The sequence below is a fragment of the Solanum tuberosum genome, unplaced genomic scaffold (assembly GCF_000226075.1).
Source record: "Solanum tuberosum cultivar DM 1-3 516 R44 unplaced genomic scaffold, SolTub_3.0 scf00039, whole genome shotgun sequence".
Lineage (NCBI taxonomy): Eukaryota > Viridiplantae > Streptophyta > Magnoliopsida > Solanales > Solanaceae > Solanum > Solanum tuberosum.
In genome coordinates, this window is record NW_006238968.1 from 1,839,307 (window position 1) to 1,863,990 (window position 24,684).

General features: G+C 33.5%; 3 protein-coding genes, 2 non-coding genes and 1 pseudogene across 7 annotated transcripts in view; 5 read left to right on the plus strand and 1 right to left on the minus strand.

The window, feature by feature from the left end:
• Positions 1-4,077: 4,077 nt before the first annotated feature.
• Positions 4,078-4,148, plus strand: TRNAR-ACG (transfer RNA arginine (anticodon ACG)). Its single transcript has one exon. It is a non-coding gene; the product is annotated as a tRNA-Arg (tRNA).
• Positions 4,149-6,984: 2,836 nt separating this feature from the next.
• Positions 6,985-11,659, plus strand: LOC102587557 (uncharacterized). The gene is made up of 3 exons (XM_006343304.2): positions 6,985-9,943; positions 10,603-10,869; positions 11,268-11,659. The coding sequence occupies exon 1, from the start codon at positions 7,278-7,280 to the stop codon at positions 9,564-9,566; it is 2,289 nt and encodes a 762-aa protein (XP_006343366.1). The 5' UTR covers positions 6,985-7,277; the 3' UTR covers positions 9,567-9,943; positions 10,603-10,869; positions 11,268-11,659.
• Positions 11,660-14,201: 2,542 nt separating this feature from the next.
• On the plus strand, positions 14,202-14,274 carry TRNAR-ACG (transfer RNA arginine (anticodon ACG)). Its single transcript has one exon. It is a non-coding gene; the product is annotated as a tRNA-Arg (tRNA).
• Positions 14,275-15,590: 1,316 nt separating this feature from the next.
• On the plus strand, positions 15,591-18,363 carry LOC107059853 (receptor-like protein 12; annotated as a pseudogene).
• Positions 18,364-19,137: 774 nt separating this feature from the next.
• LOC102587879 (DNA-(apurinic or apyrimidinic site) lyase 2) overlaps positions 19,138-24,684 on the minus strand; it is a 29,896-nt gene continuing 24,349 nt past the window's right edge. For all 3 annotated transcript variants that reach the window (XR_366979.2, XR_001472981.1, XM_006343305.2), the window contains one exon: positions 19,138-19,448. The gene's annotated coding sequence lies outside the window, so the exon portion shown is untranslated. The remainder of the gene's footprint in view (positions 19,449-24,684) is intronic.
• Positions 21,077-23,741, plus strand: LOC102581272 (receptor-like protein 12). Its single transcript, XM_015306866.1, has one exon. It carries the CDS (start codon positions 21,095-21,097, stop codon positions 23,738-23,740), a length of 2,646 nt encoding a protein of 881 aa, XP_015162352.1. The 5' UTR covers positions 21,077-21,094; the 3' UTR covers position 23,741.

The following is a 24,684-nucleotide window of genomic DNA, read 5'->3' on the forward strand; positions in this document are numbered from 1 at the left end:
AAACTACAATTTGATTGTCCTCTATATCATTCACGGATTCATGATTATAATATTCCTCAATCCTAATAATTGAACTAATAATTCAACCTACCAACAAGATATTATAATATGTTAAAAAGGAAAAAAGGTACTTCATTCAACATTTTTTGGATTTTTTCGTGCGAAAGATAATATCAAATAGTTTTGGGATTAAATTATAGTGTCACTTAATTTATTGTTTGGTTGATAAGTCCAGAATAGCTTATCTCAAAATTAATAATTAGTACTGTGATAAGTTATTCCTCCCCTTAGGTGGTATAGTAATTCCAAAATAACTTATCTCGAGATAAAATATGTAAATGACAAAAGCATCCCTTTAAACCCTTTTTATACATATTTTCACATTCACGTATATTTGTATTATTTTTAATACCATGTAAAATAACATTCACAATCTTCACTACTCTTTATTTTTATGATAATTTTTCTATTAAAAAGTACAGTATATAAATATAATTTTTATTTATGAATTTATTTGACTAATTCTTTTGTTTATTTATATTTTGATTTCTCATCAATTCTCTTTTACTTTAACAAACTTAAGATGGAAGTTCTATTTTTAAGCTACATAAGAAGAAAATTTTATACATACAATACTATCATAGAAATGCACACACAAAAAAATTCAATCTAAATAAGATGAAAGTTCTATTTTTAGGAATGAATAACTAAAACTTACAAAGAAAATATAAAAATTAAATAAAATGAAGGGTATTTTTGTAATCAAATGACTTGTTCTTAAAATTTATGCAATGCATATTATTATTTTAAATACAACAAATCAAACACTAAATAAGAAAGAATTTTATCATAACTGATCCCAACATAACTATCTCATCATAACTAATTTTATCATAACTAATTTCATCATAACTTATATTCAAGCCAAACGATCGTTAAAGAATCTTACTCTAGTTTAGAGTCAATTGAAAACAGCCTCTTCACAATATAAAGTTGTGTACACATTATCTTATTTGAGACTTCATTTTTAAAATTATATTGTTACTGTTATAACGGAAAGAATCTGAGAACTCAAAAGCAGATTGAAGAAAAAGACACTTTTTATGTGTCGATGTAAAATGGTCACTCAACTCTTTTTAGAGATAATTGATAACAAAGAATTTCTTGGAAATATTATATTAGACATACAAGGACATTCTAAAATTATTTGAGTGGTCTAGAGAGGGCTTATGTCCTACTTGTTGGATACATGTTTTTTTCTTGTGAACCTTACAATATGCTTAATTGTTATAACACAAAAGAACTTGGTGGTGAATCATAAAAAAAAAAAAAAGAGTTTGAAGATCTACTATTCGTTGAAATTTATTGATTCGATTAATTTAAATCTGCATCACATAAAATTCATTAGAGAGAAAATACTCCTTATCAAAAATTTGAGATGTCTAATTAATGATATTGAATTTCGGTACTCAATAATCACTCTTGAAGTGACCCATAACAAAGCACAAAATTTAACTATGAATATGCAAAAAATAGTATATAAGTTAGTTTTCTTTTTAATCTATCAATACAATATAGTAATGGAGGGAATATATAGGAATATATAGCTCATATATACCAAAAGTAGAAGAAGAAATAGCTCAAAGTTATTAATTTGTCATAACACATAAATGTACTTTTTAATTTGATTTGAGATGATATTTTTATCTTTTAATCTTCGGTGTGTATAAGTAGACACTTAAACTTGTATAAAGTTGAACAGGTAGACACATGCGCCCTACGTGAGCATTTCGTGTGAGATACACTCAAATTGATTTGTATATCTATGTAGAATATAATGTGTATGTCTACTTATTCATCCTTATAGAAGTTTGATTTAATCGTTTATGATCTATATTTAAGTAGATCCAAAATTAGAAGACATAAATATCAGTTAAGATCAAATTCAAACGACACGTTTATAAATTATGTATTCTAATTTATAGAGCTATAATATCATGTCATGTCATCTCTTCTTCACCCCCTCACACACACCAAAAAGGAAAAAACCTTGCAGAATAAAATGACCCACACAAAAGAATTATTGGATTGATAAATTCAGCAGTATTTTTTTTAAAAGTAAATGTTACATTTCTTGCATTGTTATTATATGATTATTACTTGAGTTACATCTTTCAACTTAATCCCTTATACAAACCAATAACTACATATATCTAGGGATGACAATGGAGCAGAGCGGATGCGAGGCGGGGTGAGTTTAAGGCTATGCGAAACGGGGCAGGTTTAAGGTTATGTGGGGCGGGTTGAAGTGAATTTTTTAAAAATTAATGCGAGGCGGGGCGGGTTGCGGGTATATGTGATTTTATGTGGGTTCAAACTTAATTTTAACTTTTTACATGTTATAAGAGTGATAGAGCATTATTTATTGAGATAATTTCATTAAAGCTACTAAAATATTCAAGATAATAAATAAAAATGGTTCAATAAAAAATAACACAATTTCTGACATGTTTCCCAATTGACCTCTAAAAACTAAAATTTTAAGTCACCATCCTATTAAATTAATACAATTTAATGAAAAATAAATTTATTTTTATGAATTTTATTTTTAGTATCAAACTTAACTAGAAAAAGAAAATATTAAAAAAATTATGCGGGGCTGGGTGGAAATGAAAAAAATTGTTATGCGGAGCGAGGCGAGGCGGATTAAAAATTTTGCGGGTTAAACTTAGCCCGCACCACACAATTACCATCCCTATACATATCAGTGCAATTTATGTGCGTGGTTTGGAAAAGGTTAGTGTATACATTGACATTAGCACCTACCAATTAATAAATAAGGCAGAGTCAGAATTAAGAGTTTGGAGTTCTAAATTTTAGAACAGAAGAAAAAAATATCGCAAAACATGCTTCTCCTTTTCGGGGTTCAAACCCACAACACTAGTCTGAAAAGCCTTTTCAATGTACGTCCCTTCCTTACCATTGAGTTGTCAATCAATATTATTAGGGGGTTCACAAGTTACTATACATATATGTTTATTTAATTTTCGAATACAAATATTGAATCTACGGAAAATTTAGTGAGTTTGTTCGAACCCATGAACCTTCACCTAACTCCGCCCCTAACTACCATGGAAGATAGAGACATTGTTTCCATTCATAAACCCCCAACTCAAGAAAAAACATAACGAAAGTAATAAATGGCAATAGACCTTTATATAGTTTAAGTCCAATTCTCTGAACTCCACATATAACAAAAGTTTAATGTACTAGACTCTCGTTTAAGCAATAAAGGGCAAAAGAGAGGGTTTAACAAGAGCTCGAGCCCCCTTTGGAAACATAAAAGCAAGTTGATAGGTTATAGTAAATACAATTAGGAACCAAGAACTGGCTAGCAACAGAAATTTCTGAGAAGAAGAGGAGGTAACACAATTACCCAAAAAAAACAAAGTGCCACTAGCAAATATTACAACAACGATAAATTTAATGTAATTTTATATATGTGAAAATATTAAATAAATAATTCTGGAGAAATTAAGCTTTCTATATTTGTGGTTGTATATATTTGTTTTTGATTGTTACTTAAATTTCATTATCATATCATTAAATATATCATTATCAACAACAACATACTCAGTGGAATTCCACAAATGGTGTCTAAAGAGGGTCATGCGTACACAGACCTTACCACTACATCGTTAGGTAATAAAGAAAACTTTCATTTTGTGTAACGATAGATTTTGTGTGGTCCCGTTGCTATCTTAATTTTTCTTTACTTATTATTTAATAATCCTATCGTATCTTTTACCCTACTTTTTTCGTACTATATTTTTCTTGTTGGTTTATCCTTCAAATTGTTGATGTGTGATATTTGGTATCGACAAAATAATAATAATATATTTTATTCAAATATTATATATATATATTAAAATAACATAGTACTGTATAATACAATACATTATGAAAATATATCAATCATCCGATCCAAATAGAATGTTAGTTATCACAAATAATTGATATACTTGAAGTACTTATTATATAATTTAATTCATTTAGTTTCACCATTAATACCAGAATGACTCTGGCCCAATGGATAAGGCGCTGGTCTACGAAACCAGAGATTCTGGGTTCGATCCCCAGCAGAGTCGTATTTAATGTGTTTTAAGTTAGGTTTTCTTATGATATTTTCTGTACTTCGAATTATTATTTTTGAGAGTAACAATTCATGTTTGTTAATTGATTTGAAAATACTTCAACCAATGTTATATCAATCGGTGTTTTAAAAGATGTTGTTGGGTTCGGAGCGGGGTTCTAACAAAACGTCTTGAAACTCAAGTGTGAGGCTTACTTTTGTAAAACTTACGTCCTAAGCACCCAATTGTACGCCCTAAGCATGCCCAACGTTTGGGGCTCGCCTAACCGATCTTACACAAATTATGTGTTAAATTCTTTAATTAACATTATTGACCCTCATAATTCTTGAATAAATTAATGATACTTAATAATTTTTTAATCTATATAAATAAGAAGATTGAGAGTAACTCAAATAACAAGTTGTAGTATCGCATATTTACTATTTAGTAACACTGTGAGGGTGATCATATATTACGTAACATTTCTTTTAAAAATACATAGCAAAAAAATTTACAATTTCACTTATCATTGGTCTTCATGTTTTTGTAATATGCCTCAAAATTATCATATTTTATTTACTATTTGAAAGTAATTTTATTTTTATACATGATGAAGTGATGTCTTTATTATAATACTAGTAAGTATTATTTACTTATTGATTATTTTAGGGGAGGTACATTGTATAGTATGATAATAATATATTTTTAGAAAAGCTATTGTTCCAAATGTTTTACGATAAGCAAGAGGACATCAAAATGAAAGAAAATGTGATAATTGAGAAAGACCCCCCTCACCTTCTTGAAATTTTTCATAAAGTACTTGTCAATGGTAGTGACGATGAAGCTAATGCCACACAATCGTGTAATTATGATTTCATCTTTGATTATTTTCACGATTGTTGGAGAAAAAATCATGTACGACACAAATCAAGATTGCTCACAAACGTGTTTCGTTTCGTCATGAATTTGAAATCAAAGGGGATTCATTTTAGGCCTAGTGAAATTGACTCATTATGAGGTGTGAGATTTACATCTCACTATTACTATGCAAAACTAAAACTACCATGTTGGTATCAGGGGCGGCTTAACATAATTAGGGGCCTAAAGCGAAATTTTAATTTGTAACGTAATTAGGGGCCTAAAGCGAAATTTTAATTTGAGGCCTAAAATATAAACAAACTTCATATACGTATTTATTCAAAATTTATTTTTCTTACACTATTTAAATGAAAATTATTAGTATTTAATATTATTTTTTCAGTTATTAGTTTTAAGTAAGATTTTATCAACTCAACATTGAAAAATATCCTCTCAGCGAGGCAATTATTATATGAATTATTAACATAATTCTATAAGTAATAAGTTAGACAAATATTAAATAAAGATAAGAATTAGAATCATAGAATTTGACTCAAGAAGTTGATGACTTGGTATACCTCATTTTAATATGCTTGTAGAAATGCTTGAAACTAAAATTTAAAACGAAATAAAAAAGAATTTGTAATTCACTTTGTTCAACACTTTTCACTATTAATTCTTATTTTTAACAAAGTACAAAAATATTAAAGTGGATAAAATAATATATATTTTTTAAAAATATACTTTTTATCATAAATAATCAATTTTTTCTTTAAAATTTTTAACACATAATTTATTTTTGACAAAAATTTGAGGCCCTCAAAATTTTGGGGCCTAAGGCAAAAGCCTTATTTTCCCAAGTATAGAGCCGGCCCTGGTTGGTATGTTTCAACATACACTACATGATAGCTTATGAAAAAATATACTAATTGTTCATGATAGCTGGGACAGCAATGTGAAGGATAGTGTCTTGCAGAGGTGAAAGGTGCTTCTCTCCTGGACGGATGGCGACTTATGTAGTGGTCGGCCTTCCTACCAGAATGCCTTCTTGGTCGAAGAGCCCCTTTTTTACTAGTAAGGACGCTGGTATGTTTCAACATACACTACATGATAGCTTATGAAAAAATATACTAATTGTTCATGATAGCTGGGACAGCAATGTGAAGGATAGTGTCTTGCAGAGGTGAAAGGTGGACAAAATTGGGTGCATGAGAAAGATCAACTTTGGTGGAACTCATTTCAAGCATGGGGCATCCTAGTATATTGAGAAGTATGCGCCAATGGCCTCTTTTGTCTTTCACATTCCACCTTGCAGCTCTTTGAGCACTCATGATATTCATCTATTTGTTCGAATTTTCGGAGGATCCAACACGCACATGGTGATATTTTTTATGAGTCGGAGAAAAATAGCATGAGAATTCTGTCATTTATGATCGATCCGGACCGGCCTTAGACACTTTCCATGACTGGTAAGGTGTTATGAATTAGTCATACCTTACAAAGTTCTTCTCCCTCACTATATATAAAGGCAGTGAAGAAGGTTACGTTGTTTGCTTGAAGATATCAATCATGCTGGAATTTCGTTCAGAGTTTGATGCTTGTGAGGCTACAAAATGTCAACCGTTTATGTCCCTCACATTAGATTCTCTTTGATATGCAAATTCCAAAATCTAAAAGATCTACTAAGCTATTTACATCTCCAAGCAAAAAGGTTTAGTAAACATCTAGATTTAAATGTGTATGAGAGTGATTAGAAGTTCCTTTAAAACATCTACAGCATTCAAGCTGATAATATTTGGATGAAACCAACTAATCCTCCATCATTCACACATTGAAAATACAATGTTCCTTTGACAGCTATGTATGTTGCTCACAATCTTTTAAAATATCGATGGTTACATGTGGATCCTCTACGAGTAGGATTTAAAAAAAACGTTTAATAAAGTAAAGAAATAAAATATTTTGGGAGAAGAGGGAAGAGAAACAAAAATAAAAGGCTAAAAGTAATTAACTTTTAAATTTTTTCCGCACATAGAACATTTCGTCGCCGGTGATTTTCCCGTCGTGATTCTAGTTGGAGAAATCAAACTCATCTCTCATCTCACCTGCATCTTCCGCCGCCGGCGACGGCGACGGCGGCAGCTGCTCAAGCGCCGAGCTGATAGTTTCAAAATTCTCTAGACTAATACATCCATCTCCGTTTTTGTCCAATTCATCAAGCAACAATACCAGTTCCTCTTCACTCGGAGGCGATTTACAGCAGCAAACCTCAAATTAGAACTGAAAATGCTCAGAAGAACCACACTGCACTTTACTTCCAAGATTACACTTTTCTCACTTCCAAAACTTCACTTTTCAACCCTTTCTTCTTCATCTTCCCCCTTTTACCAAAACCCCACAAAAATCCTTTCTCAATCAGACATCAAGGACCTCGTTTTCTCCCAGTATCACCATGGCAAGTTTCACAACCTCCTCCAAAACGTTGTCGCTTTACCCTCTTTCCTCCTCACAGCTTGCCACAATCTCAAACCAAATGACAAGAATACCCTCACTCTTGATTCTGTCTCAACTCATTTTTTCTCACTTCAAGAACTCTCCTTTCACCTCTCTACAAACCAATTTGATGTCAAAGTTTGCGGCTTTACTATCCCTCCATCTTCAGTTAAAGGTAAACCACTTGTGCTTCCTAATTTGAAGCTTAAAGTAGTTATTGAAGCTATAAGAATGATTCTTGAATCTATATATGATGATAGATTTGTGACATTTTGTTATGGTGGACGTGTTAATATGGGAAGACATACCGCTATTCGTTACCTTAAGAACTCTGTTGAGAACCCCAGTTGGTGGTTTACTGTTTGTTTGAATACTGCAAAGTTTGAAAATAAGCATGTTGATAGACTGTGTAGGGTTATGGAAGAGAAAATTAGTGATGAGGCATTGATTGGTTTGATAAAAGTGTTATTTGAGTCTGAAATAATGAGTATTCAATTGGGTGGTTGTTGTTTAGGTAGAGGGTTTCCTCAAGAATGTGGGTTGAGTTCAATTTTGATTAACATTTACTTTAATAGTTTCGATAAGGAGATTCAAGAACTAAGGCTTAAAACGAGTCGGGAGAATCCGAGAGTTGATGCTAATGACCTTGCTGAGGGATATCAGAGGAATGCTTTCTATAAGCCGTTGAAGATATATGCAGTTAGGTATTTGGATGAGATATTGGTTATCACGTCGGGGACAAAGATGATGACTTTGGATTTGAAGAGTAGACTTGTGCAGATTCTTGAGAAAGATATGGAATTCGGTATTGATAAGGTTAAAACTGTTATTCATAGCGCTACTTCTGAGAAGATAGAATTTTTGGGGATGGAGCTTCAGGCAGTAAAGCCGTCTATCTTGCACCCACCAATGTCACAAAAGGCGATTAGGGCGAGGAAGAAGTACCTCCGGCAGAAAGAAGTTAGAGCTTTGGAGTTGAGAAATGCTAAAGAGAGTAATAGGAAGAAATTGGGAATGAAGATATTCAGTCATGTATTTAAGAAAATGAAGCGGGCCAATGGTTTCAAAACTGATTTCCAGATTGAGAGCGAAGTCAACCAAATCTTTGATTCTTGGGCTGAAGAGGTAATGCAAGACTTTTTGGAATCTGTCGATGATCGTTGGGAATGGCACCGGATGCTCTCAGCTGGTGACTTCCTTTCTTTGAAAAGGATCAGAGATCAACTGCCCCTTGAACTCGTAGATGCTTATGACAACTTTCAAGAGCAAGTTGACAGGTACTTAAATCCCATCAAAGCAAAAAGGATGTTAGAGGAACAAGTAAAGATAGCAGAGGAAGAAGAGGAGCGGAAATACTCTGATCAAACGGTGGCAGATCTGACAAAATTATGCATAAAAGTTGAGGCGCCCTTAGAAATTGTTAAGAAGGCAGTCAAACTGATTGGATTTACAAATCATATGGGCCGTCCTAGGCCAATTAGTTTACTTATGGTTCTTGAAGATGCTGATATCATCAAGTGGTATGCTGGTATTGGGAGAAGGTGGCTTGATTTCTTTTGCTGCTGCCACAACTTCAGAAAGTTGAAGATTATAGTATCTTATCATTTAAGATTCTCGTGCATCTTGACTTTAGCAGAGAAGCATGAGTCCTCAAAGAAAGAAGCAATCAGACATTACACCAAGGATCTGAAAGTTTCTGATGTTGATGGGGTCGAAGAAATGTATTTTCCCACAGAAAGGGAAGTCAAAATGATGGGAGATAATGATCTCATTGATCCAAATCCCGTGGATGGTTCTCTGGGGATGACATTGATTAGATTAGCTTCTGATGAGCCCTCTTACTGTTGTGCTGCTCATTTTTGTGACAGAAGAGATACTATTGTCTACCGAATTAGGTTACTTCAGAATCTTCTTAATTTGGATCCGTTTGATCGAAGTAAGTGGGTTCCAGGAATGGGTGCTATACACGAGAATTTGAATAAGAGATGCATCCCTTTATGCTCTGACCATATTAGTGAATTGTACTTAGGTAGACTAACTTTGCAAGACACTGATTATGCTTCTCTTTTGCATGTGGATTAATTGATGTCCGACATTATTGTCGGAGTGACATCAAAACTGCGGTAAATTACTAAGAAACATACCCGGTGTACTCAGCCACAGCTTGTATATCCATATTTGAGATGTGGTCTTTTTGTTGTGAGAGCCATCCTGCTTATAGTACAATTTGTTTCAGAAAACCATGGTCAGTTATGCAAAGCATCAGCTATTGAGAAAAGCTGAAGAGTTTTCCAGAATCTGTAGTGGAAGCAATAATCCTTTTGATTGGATTACTGTTGGAGGTTATGCCACATGCATAAAAGATGTCTGTGAAGACACAATTTGGCCTCCCTGTACCACCAATCATGGCTATCTAGAAATAGATGATATGAAGACTATGAGAGTATGCTTTCTGAAAGGTCAGTAACTGCATGGGGACTAGTTGGTCTATAGTTTGCTTTTACAACCTTTCTGGTGTCTGTCACCTGCATTTCTCATCTGGGCTTTCAGCTTCCCCCTTGCTTTCTTTTGTAAGTGTTGCATATCAGATATTGCTTTTCTCATCTATTTGATTGATAGGTTATAATGTTGTACATTGATCATGAACTAGGACCCTTATTTGTGAGTTAAACTTGAAATATTTTCGGTCTGTTCCTATGAAAGACCTGCATGTTCTTCTCTAAAATCCAAGGAATATAAGGAATTGAAGTTCTCTAGTAAGCTGAACCTTGACTATTTTGACCATTTTTACATCAGTACTGGCCAGTGGAAAAGGAGTAGAAGAATTGTTGTGGAAGGTGATCTTTGACAATCTTTCCACCACTCTAAGTGCAACTCAAGCATTTATGTTATCAGAAACGCACAAATAAGTGCTGTTGTAGTTGAACATACATGAGAAAATATAGCTGTCTAGAGTGGCTACAGAAAACTTAATTTTACTTTCTATTTATAAATCAAAAGGTTTCATTTATATATATTAAATTAATGAAAAAGGAAAAGTTTCTCTATTTTAGTTTGACAAGTTCTTCATAAACAAGGTACAATATTTTCGGAATTTAATGATCAATCTCATGTGCAGGAGTGCACCATTGTTGTGTCTAAGCTCTTGGCGCGTGATATGTTTAAGAAATCCTCAATGCAAGAAGTAAGAAGTATTGTTGATGAAAGATCAGTCATGAATACTTTCTCAAGTCAAGAAGTAATAGAAACATCTCATCATTCCATCAACTTCCTGTTGAGTGGTTGCTTGAGAGATCAAAGTACCGAACAGCTTATTGAGTGTCAGCAGTATTGCCATGTTCCATTTTGAGTGAAAGCATCCCGTACACCAGTGCCAATGGAATGGGTAGGTCTCCTCATTATAATGTCTCCTCATCTGAAACTGTTGATACCAAAGTTTAATTCCTTGTTAGTTTGATCAGTAACACTCAGCAGAAAATGTCATGTCGTCAAATCCTTATTAACCTACATGCTTCTTCTTGCTGTTTATAGACTTTGTTGTCATAAGGTTCTACTCAAGTAGGGTTGTTTTTGCATTGTCTGGATGCTCATGAATAAATGTCTTCTTAAAGAAAAAGAAAGAAAGAAAATGATTGCAGAGTTTACCCGACCGCTGGTGGTCTCCTCCTATTAGTTGACTTCTTTCTTGCTTTAAGCAATACTTAGAACCTAACGGAAGTAATTATCAGGAGTGTGTATTCCTGTAGTATGGTTTTCTAACTTAGATGTTTGGTGCTTTTGTAGGTGAGAGTTCTGGATCATATTCTTATTCGAAGTACAAAGTTGTGAAACCAGTAAGGATAGTTCGATTAGACATTTCAGCAGCATGAGAAGTTGGCCGTGCAAAACTTTAGAAAGAAGCAAAAATTGGTAAGCCAAGGAGATATCACAATGTCTAACATTGAATTGCGTGGATAAGTTTGTCATAGCTTATCATCTTTCAAGAGTGTACTTGCTGTCGTCCTATGACTTCTCTTTTCCATCACGTAAAAGCTGTATTGCCGAGTCTAAGATTGTATGCCCATTCTATTTCTGATGTCAGTGCAATTTACACTGCTTGATAATTTATGAGAAGTTGAAGATAGACTCACTCATTGTACTACTTAAAAATCGAGGTATGTTTGATTTTTCGTCCAGAGTTGTACTTTGTGTGACCAAATGTTAAGTTTTTTAGCAGGTGGAAACTTCACTCTCTTGGAGTTTTTGCATGTCTGCACTTCTTTTTCCATGAAACTTGGCAATCATTTCTAACTTTTGAAAAGCGAGGTTTATGTATTGCTTAGTTCCTTGGAAGGAAAAAAAACCATTAAGTGTTAGAAAAATAAGTGTTTTTCTGTGACGTTGATTTCATTTCTCATGCCTAATGACATGTCAAAGGCCCAATAGCAATGTCACTATCATAAGTTTTTTGGGATGTCGGGTGTGATCCTAAAGCCAAGTGACATATAGAGAGGCATACAGATCTACATAGGCAGCACGAGCGTCCCACATGCATAGGCTTGGAGACATCAACCAAGGCCTGCGCGCATTGGACAGGCAACGTTGGACGAGGCTAGGCGGCATTAGCCAAGGCTTGAGCGCATCAGGCTCTTGTTTTAGCTCATGAATGATAGCTTCTATTACTACTCAAAAACACCTTAATTTTTTTAAAAAATAAGCATTGTCTGCATAAAATAAATATTTTTTACTTTTCAGAACCGGAACGTGCATTCACCTAAGTTTCCCATTCAAAATTGTGCTAGTTGGGTTTAGGGCTAAGAGTAATTAGTTTAAGGAATTTATAGTATTTGTCTAAATCAACTCCAATAATGTAAAGAAACTAAAATAAAAAAAAAACATGTAATTTTTTGCTGAGAAAATTATGTGTATGGATATTTCATGTTATTACTCTATAGTCCTTAGCCCCCACTACATATTACATCTCTAAAAATCGAAAATTTAAGTGTATTATACATATAATAAGCTAATTACTGATGATTTACTTGGACATTTCTAATACAAAAAACTACTCTAGGGAAGTAACTAAATATAAGGACAATGGAGGAAAATATATATATTGAAGAAAGTAAAGGTAGTGAGTTTTTAAGAGAAAAAGGCCCAAAATAGTCCCTCATCTTTGGGTTAAGATTCAAAGTCATCCTTGAATTTTCACATGGAGCATTAATAGTCCCTTATGTTTGCAATATTGATGCACTTTTGGTCCTCCTCCAAAATCTCTTCCTCTTGTTTTGTTTAGTAGAAATCATATTGCAAGTAAAGTCAAAATGTTCATCACGACGATTTCACGTGCAATAGTACATTTCTTTTCTTGCAACGTCATATGTTAAGATGTTCTTAGCTTAGCTGCAATAATATTTTCACTGAGCAGAACAAGGTGTGCTTCTTCTCACCTTCTCTCACATAGAGTTATTATTTCTACTAAATATATAAAAAGACGATTGGACATTCCTTACATAAAATTGTGGACAAAATTAATGTTAATAAATAGGCAACAATTTAGGGGAGGACCAAAAGTGCACCAATATTGCAAACATGAGGGACTATTAGTGCTCCATGTGAAAACTCAAGGATGACTTTGAGTCTTAATCCAAAAATGATGGACTATTTTGGGACTTTTAATTTGTTTTGATTTTGGTGGCTGCTTGAGTCAATGGAGTTCAAGAGTCGTTGGACTCACTGACAAGGATTGTAGTAGGATGAATAGAATCACTTCAAATATAACCAGAGGTCTCCAGTTGAAATCTTGGGTATGAAAAAAGATTTTGTTAGAAAACACTTGCCGTCTTTATAGATATTAGGCGTTATACGATGCGAATTCAAACTAATCAGGATCCAATACCAAAATCAAATTTTAGATGAGAAACCAAAAAAGAAAGAAGAAGTAATTATTAGGGGCGTCAAATGGGCAGGTTGGGTTGAAATTGAAGATATTAAAATGGGTTGAAATAGAAATCGGGTTGGGTCTTGACCCGCGCAAGTTTAGTTTGGGCTCAAATGGGTTGGGTTCAAATAGGCTAAAAAACGGGTTGGGTCTTGATCCGCCCAATTTGATCCGATTAATCTCAATAATTTTAACATAGTGATATTTAACTTTTATAATCACAATGCGAATTTCAGCTGAAGATTATTTTTATTAAAAGTAACAAATAGATAGATAAATTCTAAAAGATGTTAAATAGATAATAATTTATACCTTTAATATAGGAACATATCTTAGTAAAGAGTTTTAAAACAGGTTGAAATTAGAGATTAAATTGGGCTCAATAGAAGATTCTCTTAAAATGAGTTAGGCTTGAATGAGTTGAGATTGAACCCAATTCCAATTATCTTGAGCCCAACCTTAAAATTCTGGGCAGATTGGACGGGTTACCTATGTTTGAGTTCATTTTTGACACCCCTAGGAATTATCGTTGGAATCACTGATAAAGGTTGTGGTAGGATATATAAGATCACTCCAATTTGAACCAGAGGTCTTGAGCTAGAAGCTTGGGTATAAAGAATGTCTAGTTAGAAAATACATTCCCTCTCCTTAGATAGGCCTTATTACACGATGCGAATCCAAATTAGCCGAGACTTAATATGAAAACCAAAAACAAAGAAAAAAGTAATCATCATTGGAATCTTGGTCTAATATATGTTAAGTATTATATAATGTTTTTCGATTTTAAATGTCAAGATGACTCCGTGGCCCAATGGATAAGGCGCTGGTCTACGAAACCAGAGATTCTGGGTTCGATCCCCAGCGGAGTCGCTTATGTTATATTTTTAAGTCAATTTTTCTTCTTTAATTTCAAATTGATTTAGTGAATCATAAAAAAAACAATAATTGAGTTTGAAGATATAGTATTCGTTGAAATCCATTGATCAGATTAATTTAAATCTTCATTACATAAAATTCATTAGGGAGAAAATACTCCTTACAAAAAACTTGAGATTTCTAATTAATAATATTGAATTTCAGTACTCAGTAGTCGTGATTGGCAACATGCCTTCATAGTCTTCAATTAGTGTTTTTATGAAGTTTTTTTTTTTTTTTTCAAGTTCATCAATGGCTATAAACGATTCTTACAATAAGAGGATTACTCAAAATATGTACAGATTCATTGCATATAAATATATACATGAAATTATGAAAACACATTACATTGTGAAAGCACATGTACTTTTAATGTGTTTAAGTTACAAAAGATCTTTGTCAACTAAAAATATATCACTTTTAATGCACATGTATTTGAGATATACTGATCACTCAAATCAAATACTTATATTCAGAACTAATCTCGAACAATTTATGTAATTATTGAAACTATCGTTTCATTGATTAATTAACACTTATAGTAAATGTTTTATGAGTTTTTCTCTAAATTTTATGAAATAAAATTTAAAAGGACACCTTGAACATGATATTTTCACATATGGTCATTCATTTTTCGTGCACCAACATTATTACACTATTTTTTGAAACGAAAAAGTAGTTTACTTTACTTGAGTATCTATAAAGTTCTAGTGGCTAAACTAAATTTTGTAACAGATATAATATTTCATTCACCATGTGACATCTCTAAACTTGTTAAATTAAACTATATGTTCTTTCTAATGAAGGAATTAATAATATATTTTCAGCAAATGCTTTTCTTTTTTTTATAACCGAGAAATCTGTCTGTGACCCGCCCTTTGAACCAATCACAGCCTTCTAAACTCAGTGGATAATGGGCCCGCCCCTCTACCCTTCTCCACTTAAATAACGGGCTTCGCTTTGCATGGGGCTTGAACCTGCGACCTAAGCCACAAATCCTCCACCTTTTCTTTTGCCACTTGAGCTAGGCCTTGGGGGCTTTCAGCAAATGCTTTTTGACTGATGCATTATGTGTAGTCTTTATATATCTTTTACATGAACAATGTGCAACTTATTATATTTTCTTCACTCTTTATGGATTTGACTAATGCAACACTCAAGCTTGACAAATTTGTCTTCGTGTATACAAACTGTCTTAAACACACAACTTTCTTAATTGATTTCCACTACTGAACTTTCATTGTAGAGATGGGAAATATTATTGAAAAACTCTCACTGTTTATGTTATATATGTTTTCCTTTTTCAACTTGGTTTCTCTTCATGTTTGCCTCATTTGTGTCCCAACGATCAAGCTCTTGCTCTTCTAGTATTCAAGAAGATGTTTACCATCAACCCTTTTGCTTCTACTTTAGAGAAATGTAAAGGTCTTTCTCCAAAGGCACTTTAATGGAATACGAGTGTGGATTGTTGCTAATGAGATGGAGTTCATTGTGATGAGACGACAAGCAAAGTAATTGAGCTTGACCTCAAATGCAGCCAACTTCAAGGTAAACAGTTGTATCTTCCAACTCTCTACAGTCAAAAGGCTAGACTTATCTATAAATAATTTCTCTGGCTCAAACATTTCACCTAATTTCGGTGGGTTTTCTAGTTTGGCATATCTTGATCTATCGTATTCAATGTTCTTAGGTCAAATACCTTCTGAAATTTCTAATCTTTCTAAACTACGTTCTCTTCGTATCTATGGTGACTCAAGTGATTTAACACTTGGACCACACAAACTTGGACAGCTATTCTTAAGAACTTGACCTTACCAATGTGGGCATCTCTTCAACCATTCCTCCGAATTTCTCTTCTTATTTAACAACTTTGCGTCTTCCAGGCACACAATTATATGGAATGTTAACTGAAAGAGTTTTCCACCTTCCAAACTTGAGATTGCTTGATTTGGCAGCAAATTCTCAACTCATTGTCAGCTTTCCAACAACCAAATGGAATAGCAGTGCAGCTCTTAAGGATTTAAATCTCTATGGTGTGAATTTTACAAAAGTACCTGAACGGGAGTACCTTTTTTGGGCATGTTCGACTATTGAACAAAAATTGGACACAGCTCGAAACACTATATCTTTCATCCAATTTCCTAACAGGTCCAATTCCTTCTGATGTTAGTGGACTTCAAAGCCTACAGGTACTCTCGTTGTCATCAAACAATTTGAATGGAATGATACCATCCTGGATACCCTCCCTTCCGTCCCTAAAATATTTAGACTTGAGCAATAACCACTTCAATGGCCAACTTGATGAGTTCAAATCCAAAGAACTGGTTTGGATAGATCTAGGAACAAATTACTTGAAAAGTCCCATTCCAAACTCACTCCTAAACCAGGAGTACCTGATGTTTTTTAGCCTTTCATCAAACAATTTCAGTGACGATCTAAATTTCAGCATGTTTTCAAACTTTAGTAGACTTGGCATGCTTAATCTTCCATATAATAGTTTCTCATGGGCTGATAAGGATCAAGTCAAGTCTAACTTGCTCAACTTTCTTTATGACTTGGATTTGCGCTCCAATTTGCTGCAAGGGTCAGTACCTATTCCACCAAGTTCTATACAGAACTTCTTCATATCACATAATAACCTAAGCGGACATATCCCTTCGACTATTTGCAATCTAGAATTTCTGAGAATTCTGGATTTGGCAAGTAATAGTTTGAAGGGAGCAATCCCACCTTGTTTTGGTAACATGAGCACAATTGAGGTTTTAGATTTGCGCCACAATAATCTTAGTGGGAAAATTCAAAGAAACTTTAGTGTTGGAAATCCACTCAGAAGCTTTAATTTGCGTGGAAATAAGTTTGAGGGGAAAATCCCATGCTCTTTGACCAATGGCAAGAGATTGGAAGTTCTTGATTTAGGAGACAATGAGTTGAATCACACATTTCCAATGTGGTTGGGAACTCACCAAACTTGATGGTATTAAGCCTGAGATCAAATAAACTGCATGGTCCCATCAGAACCTCAAAGACTATAAGATTGTTTCCTCTACTTCGAATATCTCATTCAATGGATTTTATGGGGATTTACCAACATATCTTTTCGAGAATTTTCAAGCCATGAAGAATGAGGAAAACATGAAACCCCAAGGTATATTGGAGATGACTATTACAAAGATTCCATAACAATTTCATCAAAAGGAATGAACATGGAACTTGTTAGAATTTTTTCGATATACATAACCATTGATCTTTCAAGCAACAGATTTGAAGGTAACATTTCAAGTGTTATAGGAGATCTCAGTTCACTAGTTATGTTGAACCTATCTTATAATAGTTTGGAAGGCCATATACCAACATCACTTGGAAGTGTATCAGCGCTTCAATAGTTGGATCTCTCATTTAACAAACTTGGTGGAGAGAACTAGCATCTCTGACATTTCTTGGATTCTTAAGTGTCTCTCACAATCATCTCGTTGGATGCATCCCTAGTGGAAACCAGTTTGAACGTGGTTCATTTGAAGGGAATGATGAATTGCGAGGCTTTCCAATTTCAAAAGATTGTGGTGGACGTAGTCGGGGTCATGTACCACAATCAACGACTCCATCCGCACTAGATGTTCAACAAGAAGATTCTGGCTTTGAGATAAGTTGGGAAGCAGTTCTGATGGGTTACGGTTGTGGCCTCATTATTGAAATATCCATAATATATATTATGTCATCAACTCAGAAACCGATAAAGCTTTTCAGGATGATTGCAGAATGGGAACACAAAGTTATAACCATGAGAAAGAATAAGAAAGTGGCCAGACAAGTCAGGTATTCAACTCTAACTCTACACTAAATCTTCTGCTCAAGTCTAACAATATTAGTAGTATATATTTTCATTTGATTAAGTGTTACTTCTTATACTACTAAATAATAGAATGTTTTATGGAGTAAATTAAACACATTTGCTCAACTCAATACAAAAAAGTTTTTGTTTTATTGGTCTTTGGTTATGAGGATAATTGATGTGTATTCCATTTCCTTTGCCCCTTATGATTTATTGATGCTCTTCAGCTGAATATTTCATTTTTCTTATAAATTGCAGGTTCCAATTTAAGTAGTTGCTGAGGCCATGGATAATATACAGCAAGTTCTTTCATGGTTTGTAATGTTTCTGAAGTGTTGAGTTGAATGAAGTCATAGTTTGAGTGTTTCCTTCAATTTTTTTGTAACTAACTAGTTTAAATGATGAAAGTTCTATTATATTTCAAAACCTCTCTGTAGTGGCACTAATTATTGATGCCAAGTTCTGTGAAACAAACCTCCCTAAGAAAAGAACGTTGCTATATCATGATATTCGGATAAAGATTTTCTAATGTCTAAGCAGTACTACAAATAAGATATACAGGAAAAAGAGGGTGGGGGAAAATGCGCCTTAAATTTAATCACGTCTAACTAATCAACATCCTTCTAGCTTCAAACTAGCTACCCAATTCACTAGATAGCTTAGTTTTATAAGCCCTTCTCAAACCAAATCAATATCTTAAAAGCACGGAAGATATACTTAGGAACCTAAATATGACGAACTTAATGACACAAACAATTTTGCTTCTAAAATTGGTAATTCTAGTAACACAGATAAAAATTCTGAAAAGGTCACGAATGATTTCCTTCTAAAATCTTGGACATGATAATATGTATAGACGGTTTGACACCATGCACCTTTTCATTTATTTGATAAGCAAAGAACTCCAGACAAGTAAATTATTACTAGAAGGCTCAATAATCAACCAAAAACTTCATATGTGAAATTCATACCACAGCATGCAGGAAATGTGAAGTTGTGAAAGAAGATGATTAATTGAAAAGCAATTATGTCAAAGAATACAATAGCAAGAAGAAAGGAAAAACTCTCATTTAAATAAACATCTAAATTATGTTGGATAATTTCAGCTAATAACCAAATAAAACTGAATCTATTTTGAAACAGCACCCCATTTGAAGTACCTGCAATTTGCTAACCTGAACTCTCATTATCATGTAGGTGAATACATGCAGCGGAGACATCACTTTCCATTTCCCTTAGATTTTAAAATCGCAGCCGATTTGAAGTAACCCCAATTTGCTTCAGGATTTGATGAAGGTCCCTGAGATAGAGAATGTGGATTATGTAAATAAAAAATCACGAAAATAGAAGGATATATGCACAAATCACTTATTAGACAAAAATTACACCATCCCTAGGATGCTACATGAAAGACTTGATGAGACTACCACTCTTTCCCTTTACAAATAATACAATAACTCTAGGACGTCAAAAATGTGGTTGCTAAACCAAAAGATGATATGAAGTCGAAACAAATTTGAAAAGAGATGCAAGTTTCACATTCAGCTCCTTAGTATCTTCCATTGTGAAAACATATATACAAAGAGTCATTACTAATACTGTCAATTAGAAATCACAGATGAAATGGATCATGAATATAGTCACTTGAATTCGATTTTTCGTAGTGATGAAGGGTTGATAGAAGAGCATTTAGATTTTTTGTTCTCTCTTTTAGCTCATGGATACACAGAATCTTCATAAATCGCAGTAGGCGTGATTTTCTCCTTATTTAATGTGTTTCAGTTATAGAAGATCTTAATCAACTAAAAATAGATCACTTTTAACACACATGTATCTGAGATACACTGAGCACTCAAATCAAATATATGTATCAGAAACTAATCTTGAACAATTTATGTAATTATTGAAACTTATTGTTTCATTAAGGATTCAGCATCTATAGTAGCATGTTTTATGAAATTTTCTTCTAAATTTTATGAAATAAGTTTAAAGGCCCTTAAATATGATTTAGTGTTAGAGTACCATAAATAATTCAGCCGCCGAGATATTTTCTATAATGTATTTCACACCTGAAAATATTAATCTCTACAAACAAACTCGTGTGGATCTAAATCACATATGGTCATTCATCTTTCTTGCCCTAACATTATTAAACTATTTTTTTTAAACGAAAAAGTTATTTACTTTACTCGAGTATCTAGAAGGTCGCTAAACTAAATTTTGAAACACAAAAGTTTATCAATTTTGTCTAAGTATCATATAAAGTTACTAGTGGCTACAAAACCTTTGCGTGTATGATTATAACTAGTGCCTACAAAACCTTCCTGCATATACTTGGACAAAGCAGACTGACTTTTTATCATAAAATAGTTCAGTAACTTCCAAAGATATTAGGCAAAGTTAAATGACTTTATTGCTACTAAAAATAATTAAATTATTTTGGGTAAAGTAAAATAAATATTGAGTGACCATCCATGAAATTAACCCTGCACCATGAGGAGGAGAGGAAACTCAAAGAAAGTGAATGGTAGCGCTAGGACAGAGAAGAAATAATTGTTAATTGAGACACAAAAGTGAAAGATATAATATTTTATTCACCATGTGACATCTCTATATCAATCCAATCAATCTCTAAGCGTGTTAATTAAACTATATATTCTTTCTAATGAAGGAATCAATAATATATTTCCAGCAAATGCTTTTTGACTGATACAAAATGTGTAGCCTTTTTATATCTTTTACATGAACAATGTGCAACTTATAATATTTATGTATGAACAATGTGCAACTTAATATATTTTCTTCACTCTTATGGATTTGACTAATGCAACACTCAAGCTTGACAAATTTGTAGTGTATACACCTATAAATGATTATGGTAGTGTATACAACAGCACAACACAACTTTCTTAATTGATTTCTATTTTTTGAGCTTCCATTGTAGAGATGGAAAATATTGAAAAACTTCCACTAATTGTATTATATGTTTTCCTCTTTCAACTTGGTTTCTCTTCATGTTTGCCTCATTTGTGTCCCAAATATCAAGCTCTTGCTCTTCTAGAATTCAAGAAGACGTTTGTCATCAACCCTTTTGCTTCTACTTTTGAGGAATGTGAAGGTCTTTCTCCTAAGACACTGTCATGGAATACAAGCACGGATTGTTGCTCGTGGGATGGAGTTCATTGTGATGAGACGACAAGCAAAGTGATTGAGCTTGACCTCAGATGTAGCCAACTTCAAGGCAAGTTCCTTTCCAACAGTAGCATCTTCCAACTCTCTGCTCTCAAAAGGCTCGATTTATCTATGAATGATTTCTCTGACTCAAACATTTCACCTAATTTCGGTGGGTTTTCTAGCTTGACATATCTTGATCTATCCTATTCGACGTTCACAGGTCAAATACCTTCTGAAATTTCTAATCTTTCTAAACTACGTTCTCTTCGTATCTATGGTTACTCAACTGGTTTAACACTTGGACCGCACAAACTTGGACAGCTTCTTAAGAACTTGACCCAATTAAGAGAGCTTGAGCTTTCCAATATGGGCATCTCTTCAACCATTCCTTCAAATTTCTCTTATTATTTAATAACTTTGCGTCTTCCAGGCACACAATTATATGGGATATTACCTGAAAGAGTTTTCCACCTTCCAAACTTGAGATTGCTTGATTTATCAAGGAATTCTCAACTTTCAGTCAGCTTTCCAATAACCAAATGGAATAGCAGTGCATCTCTGAAGGATTTATCCCTAAATGGTGTGAATTTTACAAACGTACCTGAACCCATGAGTAACTTTTTTGGACCTGTTCGACTATTCAATGAAAATTGGACACAACTGGAATCACTAAATCTTCAATCCAATTTCCTAACAGGTCCAATTCCTTCTGATGTTAGTGGATTTCAAAGCCTACAGCTACTCTCGATGTCATCAAACAGTTTGAATGGAATGATACCATCCTGGATATCCTCACTTCCGTCCCTGAAATATTTAGACTTGAGCAATAACAGCTTCAGTGGCCAACTTGAGGAGTTCAAATCCAAAGAACTGTTTTGGATAGATCTAAAAAAAAATTACTTGCAAAGTCCCATTCCAAACTCACTCCTAAACCAGGAGAACTTGATATTTCTTAGCCTATCATTAAACAATTTCAGTGACAATCTAAATTTTAGCATGTTTTCAAACTTGAGTGGACTAGGCACACTTAATCTTTCATATAATAGTTTCTCATGGGATGATAAGGATCAAGTCAAGTCTAATTTGCTCAACTCTCTTTATGACTTGGATTTGCGCTCCAATTTGCTGCAAGGGTCACTACTTATTCCACCAAGTTCTATAGAGAACTTCTACATATCACATAATAAGCTTAGCGGATATATCCCTTCGACTATTTGCAAACTAGAATTTCTGAGAGTTCTAGATTTGGCAAGTAATAGTTTGAAGGGAGCAATCCCACCTTGTTTTGGTAACATGAGCGCAATTGAGGTTTTAGATTTGCGCCACAATAATCTTAGTGGGACAATTCAAACTAACTTTAGTGTTGGAAATCCACTCAGAAGCTTTAATTTGCGTGGAAATAAGTTAGAGGGGGAAATCCCACATTCTTTGATCAATAGCAAGCGACTGGAAGTTCTTGATTTAGGAAACAATGAGTTGAATGACACATTCCCAATGTGGTTGGGAACTCTACCAAACTTGATGGTTTTGATTTTAAGATCAAATAAATTGCATGGACCCATCAGAACATCAAAGACTAAGAGATTGTTTCCTCAACTTCGAATTATAGACATATCATCCAATGGATTTTATGGGGATTTACCAACACATCTTTTGGAGAATTTTCAAGCCATGAAGAAAGCTGATGAAAACATGAAAACCCCAATGTATATTGGAGATTACTATTACAAAGATTCCATAACAATTTCATCAAAAGGAATGAGCATGGAACTTGTTAGAATTTTTTCTATGTACACAGCCATTGATCTTTCAAGCAATAGATTTGAAGGTTACATTCCAAGTGTTATAGGAAATCTCACTTCACTAGTTCTTTTGAACCTATCTCATAATAGTTTGGAAGGCCATATACCAACATCACTTGGAAGTGTATCAGCGCTTCAATCGTTGGATCTCTCATTTAACAAACTTGGTGGAGAGATACCAGTGCAACTTGCATCTCTGACATTTCTTGGATTCTTAAGTGTCTCTCACAATCATCTTGTTGGATGCATCCCTAGTGGAAACCAGTTTGCTACGTTTGAAAGTGGTTCATTTGAAGGGAATGATGAATTGCGAGGCTTTCCAATTTCAAAAGATTGTGGTGGAAGTGGTCATGGTCATGTACCACAATCAATGACTCCATCCACACTAGATGATCAAGAAGAAGATTCTGGCTTTGAGATAAGTTGGGAAGCGGTTCTGATGGGCTACGGTTGTGGACTCATTATTGGAATATCCATAATATATATTATGTCATCAACTCTCAAACCGATACAGCTTTTCAGGATGATTGCAGAATGGGAACACAAAGTTATAACCATGAGAAAGAAAAAGAAAGTAGCCAGACAAGTCAGGTATTCAACTCTAACTCTACACTAAATCTTCTGGTCAAGTGTAACTATATTAGTAACTAGTAAAATTATCCGCACTTAGCGCGGGAATTTGATATCACAAAAATATATAAAATAATACTTAAAACCTATCAGTCATTAAAACTAAAACACTATGTTGTCTTACATACAAGATTACGTAGTAACGAACATTAATAATATAAAGGAAAATGATAATTATAACATCTTATCATTTATCCTTCAATCAATCATTTTTAATTTGATTTTATAATTTATCCTTTTGCCTCCAGGAAGTGTTACTATTTGATATTTTTGGGAAATTAGATGAACATCAACATGAGATATTAAATTTTCTAATAAATAAATAATCTTTATATGGACAAACAAATACTTATAACAATAACTTTACAGAAACATAAACAAAAAAGTTTAAAGCATGTACTCAAAACAACAATTAATATCATAAGCATAAATTAATGAATGTAAAAGATATATCAAGATCTATAACAATAGAATGAAACATAAAGAAAAAAATTGAGCCCACTGAATGCACAATGTCCCCTTAAGAAAATTATTCCCCTCTAGTACCCGAGGTTCAAAGGAATAGATCCTCTCAGGATGGAACGATTCTATTCACAAGTGTATTGATACAAAAACAATGTTGCAGCGAGCCACTCAACAAGAACAAAGTACACGAATATTTAATTGTGCAAAAGAAGAAGAAGTTCAGAATTTTCGTTATTTTAAAATGAGAGGAAATCCCTCTATTTATAGACAAAAAGGGTAGTGTGAACAAATGATTATTGTGCCTTATCGAAAATGTTACAACTCTTTGGAAAAGTTACAACCATTCAGAAAGGTCACAACATTTCATAAAAGTCACAATTTTTCATAAAAGTCTCAATTGATCATAAAAGTCACATCTTTTCATGAAAGGGAGAGGGTATTTTTGGAAATAAATAAATTTAAAAG